At 43.7% G+C, this 9250-nt stretch overlaps 1 protein-coding gene across 6 annotated transcripts in view; it reads left to right on the top strand.

Moving 5' to 3' along the window:
- LOC100542122 (AP-1 complex-associated regulatory protein-like) overlaps positions 1-9250 on the top strand; it is a 65321-nt gene that overhangs the window by 16132 nt on the left and 39939 nt on the right. For 3 of the 6 annotated variants that reach the window (XM_019614772.2, XM_010709997.3, XM_019614768.2), the window contains exon 1: positions 387-413. The exons of 1 other annotated variant lie outside the window; for it this stretch is intronic. In XM_019614772.2, the coding sequence (XP_019470317.1) occupies positions 402-413 (12 nt within the window). In that variant the 5' untranslated portion in view covers positions 387-401. Of the gene's footprint in view, positions 1-198; positions 414-9250 lie in introns of those variants that run through there. 2 more of the 6 variants (XM_019614771.2, XM_019614769.2) reach the window with 2 other exon arrangements.

Genomic DNA, 9250 nt, shown 5'->3' with positions numbered 1-9250 from the left:
ACGGCCGTGCGGGGCGGGCGGGCCCTCGCGGCCGTCCAACTCCGGACACCGCGCGGCACAGCGGGGCCGCCCCGCGTCCCGCACCGGGAGCGAGCTGGGAGCGGTGGGCGCTGTCGCCGTCCCTGGTAACTGGGTGCCCCGCTGGATCGTTGCGTATTGTACGGAATTTATTGTAACTATGGGAGAAATTCCTCGGTTCGTTTCTGAGTTCGCCTCGCCTCTCCTCGGCACGCGTGTCGGCTTCGTACCCGCAGCGGGCCGTTCCCTTCGGGCGCGGGCGGAGCCGCGTGCCTTCCCCGTTGCTGGTGGCGGAGCAGCTCTCCCGGCGGTGCGCATGGCTATCTGGCTGCAGCACGGACTGCTCGCTGCTCGGACAGCGGCGCCGTGCCTAATGCCCCTTCATGGAGCCCTTGGTGAGAAATATACTTCTGTTCAATACTTCAGTGTAGTGATCCACTGTGAACCTCTTGAAAAGGGCAACGAGAGCAAAATGTACCGTGGCTGAGATCCGCACAGGGGCGAGCGGAGCCACCGGAGAACATCCCAAACTGACGTTCAGACAGTTTCATTTAGCTTGTTAATTACTTCTGTGGAAAATTTATATAAAAAAGTTATGCCTGCGCTGAACCAGAAAGGTGGCAGCACCCAGCGCACCTGTGTGACCTCACGGCCAGCAGTGTGGTGCTCCTGAAAAACTGGACTTAGTGGATTCCTCTGGTGACTGCATAAGGCTGTGAGTCTGCCTCCAAGCCCTTCGCTGGGGAAATGGAACAAGCAGGTCACCTACCGAGCAGCCCGAGAAGCGGGCTGGCTGCAGCTCCTTGCAACACAGGGCAGTCAGGATGTAAATAATAACATGTGCGCCCTTTAGTATCTTTTTTAAAATAAGAATAATCTTTAGGGAGTCTATTTTTGAAATGCCGAACTCTCTACGTTTGATACTGCATTGAAGATGGTGACAGTAAGGTCAGCATGGACCTGTGTAAATGAAGTCTGTGAGAGGTACATTACTGGAAGAGGTACATTTAGTGTTACTAAATGTAGAGCACAGCCTGTGGAACTCATTATTGCAGGAGGCTATAAAATTACCTACCTTGGTGATTAGATTTAGAAGCTGAACAGGATGGTGATGTGATTAATATTCTCTGTGGGTTTGCATGCAAAGATGAGGATGCTTACCTGTATGGTAGTCTTTGAAGCACTGAAGAACTGGGGTCGTGATCTTCTATTTTATTACTGCTGCAGGTGTAATTATCTTACAAGCCTTATTGGGTTAAAGCACAAAGTAAGAGTAGACAGGTGAAGTACGTGCAAGTGTGTAGTAACAAAAGATGAGGCAGAAGCCCTGTGTTAGGGGGTACGGCGGTGTCAGCCAGGAGGTGAGCAGGCATTGTGGTCCCCATGCAAAGGTGAAGAAGCTGTGGGAGATGCAGTGTACAACCTCACACTGTTTCTAGGTGCTGCAAGCAGTTTTGAAAGGGGCTTCCAAAAAGCTGCCCACTGTGCAGGTAAAGCATGAGAATTAAGTTCTACGAGCAGAAGGAATGAGGGTAGATTACTTGTGGAGGCTGTAGTAGCTTTACTCTTGTAATCAAAGTGTAAGGCAATGGCAGAATTCCAGGTTGCTTTGCTGAAGGCAGGAATTCCACCTCAAATTGGTTGAGGATAAACAGAATCCAAAGTGTTGTTAGACAGCTGAACTAAAACCATCACTCCCTCCTAGAAGAGGGAGTCTAAATGTGGAGTTAATATGTGATACGTGTGTTCACAAGTAGATAAATTAGCTTAGACAGTCACCTTATTAACCTGAGTTTCTAACCTTTTTGAATGTTTTATTGTAATTTTGAATAGCATTTTAACTCTATAAATGGAGCATTTTATCTTGTAATAAGTGGATTGAGATCTAGAGGGACTATTCAGCGACCTTTCCGTACTTGAAGCTTACAAGAAGGAAAGGAAGCAACTTTTTACCCAGTCTGATAGTGATAGGACAAGGGAGAATGGCTTTAACTAAAAGAGATTCAGCTTAGATGTTAGGAAGAAAATTTTCACTCAGGGGCAGTGAGGTGCTGGCAGTGCTGCCAGAGAGGCTGTGGGTGCCCCATCCCTGGAGGTGTTCAGGAGCAGGTGGGATGAGGCCCTGGGCAGCCTGACCTGGAGGGGGACAACCAGCACATGGCAGGGGGTTGGAACTGGGTCATCCAGTTGGAGGCTTAGGAGGAAGTACCTTGCAACCTAAGCTATTCTGTGATTTTAAATGGTTTTTGGTGTTTCCCATTGAGAATTATTTTAAAGGAAGTACATATGTCTTAGCTGGAGGTTTTCAAATCCTGATATTTTTTTTTACTATGTTTTCAACATGTTGTATCACTGATGTTTCTACAGCATGGAAAGAAAGAGCAGAGACTGTTGAAAGGATGCTTTCAACAGCTTCATGGTCTCTCTCATGTAAATGCTGTTCATGGGACTGTATAATTTTAGTCACAAGTCAGTAGAGGCCAAGAATATTTTAAATACACTAGTGTGCAGGGAAACTGTGGTGCCTAGGGCTAGAAACTTATTTCTACTTTACTGTATGCTGAGTTAATCTGAAAATTGTAGGCTTCTCCTGCTTATTGCAGGAAATTGTTGTTAGGATTTGTTTCTGATGTGAAATGAACAATACCTGGCTGGTTGGCATAATCCAAAATTTGTTCTGGATCTACTAACACCTTAACTTTACTGTAAAGGTTCCTAACTGTGTACTAATATCTTATAAAGACTTTCTAAAAGGCATTATCACAGAATCATAGAATGGCTTGGGTTAGAAGGGACCGCAAGGATCATCACATTCCAACCTCCCACCACAGGCAGTTTTCTGTGAGTTGACAGTGTTTTAAGAAGAAAATAAAAACAAGTAAAACCTTCAGACATAGCTGTAGCGCATACAAGAGATAGCATAGTATGCCCTGCTTTTATAATATGAAGATCCTCCTTGCTCAAAGACAAAAGTGCCTGGAGATAGAATTGTAAGAAATTTATTCTTCCTAAGAGGAAGGATTAACCATTGCTGCTCTGCAGCAAGTCAGAGGGTTAATACCATGCTGAATGTACCGTGGGTTGTACCTTTTGTTCTGGCTTCAGCTGACCATTTTTAGTGGGGAAACTTATCCTGTGGAAATTAAGTGTTGAGGTTGTAAGGAAAAGATTGATTGGAAATGACTTTTGGTCTTATCTCTGGGTAAGATTATAGCACGGTGGGGATCAAGGTACAGGAACAGTAGCAGATTAATTCCCCGTGTTTTAACACAGGCTTATTTTTTGTTTCCTACTTCCTTCTATGCTGGGACTGCAATATGGTTTATCAGCTAAAGGCTGTATTGCTTTTGGAGTTTTATCTGCTCTGCACATGCAGAAGTTCATTGCCTGGAAAAGCCTTTTCATCTCCCTAACACACAGCTGCTCCTGGTGGGTAGAAGTTTGTTGCGGCAACCATTGATCCTAAACTTCAGTTGCCCTGAAAGCTGAATAAAGTTAATACATTGCTGTTGACTTTCTTATGTTGTTGTTTGTTTCTATAGCAACATCTCGGTTCTATTTTATAAGCAGCGATGTCTAAATTCTTGCTGTGAAATAAATGTTAACTCAATCTTCATTTTGCAAGTTTTCATTGTAAATCTTTGTTTAAGAATGCCACTTTTATTGTGGTTATTGTAAAGTAATTTGGGTAGTAGTAAAGTATTGTAGAGTCATTTTATTCCACACTTTTTGATTTTGCTATTTACTTTTTTTTTCCCCTCTCCAGAGGGGGAAAAAAATGAACTTTTCATCACCTTTTCATCTGGAAGTGATGTATGACTATCTTTTCCTCCTTTTCTAATTTATCAATCCTTTAATATTTAAATATCAGATTAAAGTTAGCCTGCAGAAATGAATCTGGTTGATGTTCTGCAGGCAGTTTAAATAAGTTAGTTTGCTTAATAGCATGTTGGCTGAATATCAAGATCTTTTTACCACTCAGTACAGGGCCAAATGCGAGACGTTGGTTTCATGCTAACAAATAATACAAACAAATACCATTCTCTTCCTGCTACAGTAGAAGAGGAAGAAAATCAGATTTCCAGTGAATCTATTTGCTCTTCTTGAGCACATTAAAGTTTGTCTTTGGCTATACACTGCACAATCAGCTGTCTGAATACAAGGAAAATTGAGTATGTTGTGCCTCCCTGATGTCTGTTAGCTGTTATGTGCAGATGTGCGCAGTGGTTGTACCAAACAGAAGCTGGTCTCTTTTTTTGGAGGGGAAGGGAGCTTGTGGTTTCTTTTGGCATGGTTTCTGTCACCTGCTTGCTTTCTTCTCTTATTCTTTAGATTGAGCTCAAAGTGTTTTCAGTTTTGGTTTGCACCCTCTAAAAGAGATGACTTTGTGAGGCTGCCTTCCTTCAGTATCTAGCTTTCAAAAATACTGGAGTATTTTTTTCATTAAGTACCCGTGTTGCTGAAGTCACACCTTAGTGGCTTTTTGACATTGAAGTACACGTGGGCTTCAGCTATCAGATACGCCACCTGGTCCCTTGGAGTAAAAATAACCATGAGTGAAGTAAAGTAGTGAGCATTTAAATACTGAAGAAAACATTCCTTATGTTAGAAAAAAAAAAAAGTGTGGGCATAGAATCATTAAGGTTGGAAAGGACCTCTGAGATCATCTAGTCCAATCATCAACCCATCTCCATCATGCACGTAGGTGATACCATTGTGTTTCCTGCTTACAAGTGTTTTCATTTTTATTTTAAAGTTGTTAATCACATTTGTTATTAAACTCAAAAAGAGGTTCTTTTGTAGTAAAAAAATATATACTTCAAACATGCAATCTCCTTTTGTTTTATAACAGCAGATGTCACCAACTGCCACTTGAAGCATGTTAGAAACAAATTGGAGACACTGCTGCTTCTGTGGTTGAGGCGAACTTTATGGATTCCTTTTTCTCTCTCCTTTCCTTCTTCCCCACGAGCCCAGCAGCATTTTTCCTAACTGTAAAATCATCAGCTTCTGGTGGGTGTAAAATCACCCACAGCACATGGAGAGCGGTTACTTTCCCAATCCATCAGACTTCTTTCTTTCATTCTTGGAGATCATGTTTGCTCAACGCTCTTTGAAGCAGCATAGAGGAGTTGATAGGTTTGTGCTCAGCCTGGTGTTGTTGCGAAGAGCAAAAGAGTATTAGGATTTTTCACATTTATTAATTGTGAAAAGTAGGATGAGGGATGTTGGCTGGTTTGTTTTGAATGAAGTTGTACCCTCAGAGTAATTGAATTAAAGAAAAAAAATTCTTTAGGTGAAACAGATTTATGTTCGCCTACTCTATCCTGCTACAGAACAAGGGCTGCTGAGCATTGTCCAATTATTTAACTCAAGTCAGTTACTTAGGATTTTATTACACACACACAAACATATATGTGCACCCCACACGAAGCAAACAATCTCAAGATCTTTATGAAAAATGTGGGCCGTGCTGCTGCTTCAGCAGGTGAAATACCAGGAAGATAGGATATAACTTGAATAGCTGCACTTGTCACAGGGCAGTACTGAAGTTGCAAGGGTGAGAAATGTTACAGCCACTTCAGAGCCATTCAGGTTCTGGTTCTCCGTCTAGCTCACTCCTGTCTTTTCCAGGTGGCTGCATAGCATCTCACTTATCACATAAGCCTGGTGGCAGAGAGCAGGTGATGAAGCTGGCCTCAAGAAGACTGGCAGGAGGCACCAGCATGAGTCACTGCTGTCAGACTACTTTTGTCCCCCAGGGATAAGCCTGGAGGCCCCCAGTTGATCCAGCAGGTGGGAGCCTGAGGAGCACACAGAGTGGTGCTGGTTTAGATCTGATATGATCTGTGTGTGGGCAGTGAGTCCACCGTGTTCAGAGCATGTGGGATGCTGTGTGTGCTGCATTGTGGACAACTTCTCCATCACCTGCGGAGGAAAGTGCTGCAGCTGCAGCCCGGCTGCATAGGAGAAGTTCCAGGCCCATCCCAGCAGGGCAGCGTAAGGACATCTGGGTGCTGTACAAAGGCAAAGCTCATGCTGTCCTCCAGCAAGTTAGTGGTGCTGACTGCAGAAAAGGAGAAATGCTAGCTCTGTAATTCAACGCTCTCTTGGATTAACAGCAGAACTGTGCAGTCACATTGGCAGTGTATGTGTCCCCTTCAGATCTGTGTCCTCCACGGTCTCAGGAAGCTGTTCTATACAGGCTTCAAATTTTCTGTAGTAGGAACTGAATGCTCTCAGCATTTTGAGGAAAACAGACCTTGAGCTGAATGCATCATGCCTAGGCGGTTCAGGCAGGGATTGGTCTTAAGCAGTTGTGAGAAGCCCAGTGCTACTTTTGTCCTTCTCTCCTAAGGAATAGTATGTGAAGCATTTACAAGGTGGTTTTTAGGAGGAGGGGTTGTCTTCCATGGGGATCTCTGGTTTCTCTATATTGCCAAAACAGTCTTGCCCTAATGGAGATAAGTTCAAAAAGCTGCTGCTGTCAGGGTGGAGTGCAGCCTCTGCACGTCCTGTAGGAAACACAGGCTCCATGCAAAGTGAGGTTAGCTGTGGATTTGAGTGAATGTGATTAAATTTTGCCAAAAGCAAAAGCAGTGGTCAGAATACATATAATTTTGTGTGTTGCAGTGATGACAGACATAACTGGTAAAGCCACAGCCAGATGTTCATAGCATTCAGAGAGCTGAGCAGACTTCACCTTTTCTCTTGTTTTAAAGCTTGCCCAGAGAAACACTGACTTACAAGGAAGGTTTTTCTCAGAAGCACTTTAGGGATGTGGGAACTTGTGCTCAGCGTCTGCTCTTCAGAGACTTTTACCTGCGGAAAAAAAGTGCATTTGCTGGCATCTGCCTCAGGGAGAGATGTGGCAGGTTCTCCTTACAGCATCTAACCTGCAGCCACATGGCCTTAGCGGCTGGGTACTTTTGGTCACAACCTTTTTCAGAGTCTGGATCTTCAAGTTCTGACTTTTAGCCAATGAACCATGGGACAAATCAGTGATGGCTTTGCAGATGGAAATATCTCTTTTTGAATAGCCAGGGAGGGAAACTTGAGCACCAAACATCTGAAAAGACAACTGAATACGGAGCACTTGGACATCTGCGGTGGGTGTGCGCAGACACAGCCCATGTGCATGCAGCAAGGAGTGTGACAGGACATGGGCACTTCCCCTTTGGTTCTACGTGAGAACTCTTGCATTTAGCTGTAAATAATTTAAAGTCAAAAATAGAAACCAAGCACCACGTGTTTAAAAAGGAGAAAGTGTAAATATTATGCTATTAAGTTGAATGTGCTAAAGGAATATAAACTGAAGAAGGAACAGGCAATGAAGTTATATACAGTGGCTGTGCATTTGCGTAAAGAATTTCACTAGTGAAACTTGCTTAAGTGGGTGGATGGTCCCACTACGTGTAAAATAAAAACATATTTCTATGTTTTCCTGTTACGACAGTGTCTTTCTAGTTGCAGGGGAATTCCATACAAAAAATTAGCCCAATGGAAGTTAAGAGTCAGCTGGGAATTGTGCACCAGCTGAAGGCAACCAAATTCTAAAAATGCTTTTGGTAAAGTGCTCTTGGAAGAAAAGGAGAAATTGTTTGGTTCTGAGGATGTGCTGAGTGGTGCTGGCATGCCTGCGTGTCTCTGTGCGGTTTTACTATCTCATTGGAAGTTAGTAAGAGAACTCTGAGCTGCCATGTTAACCTCCCTGATTTAATTCTTGTTATGATTTAATACTTGTTATCCATCCGGGGTATTGTAACGTTACCGGTGCTTGCCCTGCTGGTTCTGCTTTAGTACACCTCTGAAGAAACCTGCTTTGTCCAGCCTATGAAATAATTATGCAGTAGGGAAGAAAACTGTGCTGTCTGTGATTTACAGGCCATCATCTGTTTCCAGTTGCGCTTGTTTTGGCAGAGTTGCCTGGAGCAAGGCATACTCAGCCTGAATCAACTGCAGTAGACTTTGAAGTTTTGCAAATTCCCATTATCTTTCTGAAAGCTTTTGTAAGATGTTTAAAGCATTTGGAAAATAGACTTCACACTTATTTTGTAACTAAGCATGTGTTTTTCAGTCTCCTTTCCTAGAAGCAAGCTTTGCTTAATGGCTGTAGGAATTCATGACTCCACCCTTGTTTGAGAAGGAGAGAGTGAGCTGACATCTTCTGAAAAAATAGAAGATAAAACCCCAAAGCACTGAAACGACATTGCCTCTGTACCCAGCTTTAACAGGCTGTGCACAAATTGTAGCTGTCGGCTTATCCAATCAGTATGACAAGGCCATGGAAATCCCAGATCACCTTGCAGAAGTGAGAGATGCTCTCAGAGTAGGGATGTGCGGTTCTTGGTACAGCAGCTGACCAGGTGACAGGGTGCTGATACAAGCATGCCCACTGGTGTCCCTACCAGTCCTGTGCTCGGCTCACCCTGTGCCAAGGCTTCTGGCATGTTGAAGAGTGCTGTTCATAACCCCGAGGCAAAGGGGTTGCCTTGTTTTTCCACTCCTGGGTGCACTGACTGCTAGCTTGAAGCCTGAGCTACTTCTCAAACAAATGTCATGGGTCTGCAGCTCAGCAGTGATCCCACTGAGAGCTGCTCTCTGATCCCTCTGCCATCCCATAGGTTTGTGCTCCCCATGGCACCTGAATGCAGGAAGCAAATGTATTCTTCCTTCCCAGCACATCCTTTCTGTTTTCCATAATTGTTGCAATCAATATATACCACTTAGGCTAATCATTTCGTGTTTCTGCTCCATCACCCTGCAATCTTTCAGGAAAGAGGAATGAGAGTCCCCATAATAACATTTGGCTCTCAGGACAGCAAGCATCCTGCCATCCGGACTCTGTTTTGTAAGCCTGAGATTGCCTCTTCCTTTCTTGAAAAAAGCTGATCCTGAGACGCTGTAATTAAAGAGAAATTAATGGTTACTTGAATTATGAGTACAGTTAAAGGCAAAATGCTGAAAGCTGGGGTTTTCATAGCCACTGGGGGAGGAAAATGACCTGTGCTTGAAAAGCAGGCTGAAAAGAGAAGAGGTGGGTGGCTGTCAGCACATGAAGTAAAATGCTAGAGTTCTCAGAGGTTAGACTCTTCTGTAGAACCGCAATTGAATGCAGTGTTCATTACAATTTACGCTTCTTGTACTCTTCTCGTTTTGGGATTCAGTGCTGAAACTTAAACCAAAATCTTTATGAAGATGCAAATAAAAAGTTGCCCAAGCACACAAAGCT

The sequence above is a fragment of the Meleagris gallopavo genome, chromosome 4 (assembly GCF_000146605.3).
Source record: "Meleagris gallopavo isolate NT-WF06-2002-E0010 breed Aviagen turkey brand Nicholas breeding stock chromosome 4, Turkey_5.1, whole genome shotgun sequence".
Classification (NCBI taxonomy): domain Eukaryota; kingdom Metazoa; phylum Chordata; class Aves; order Galliformes; family Phasianidae; genus Meleagris; species Meleagris gallopavo.
Note: the sequence above shows the minus strand (reverse complement) of the source record. Positions and strands in the feature narration are given on the sequence as shown.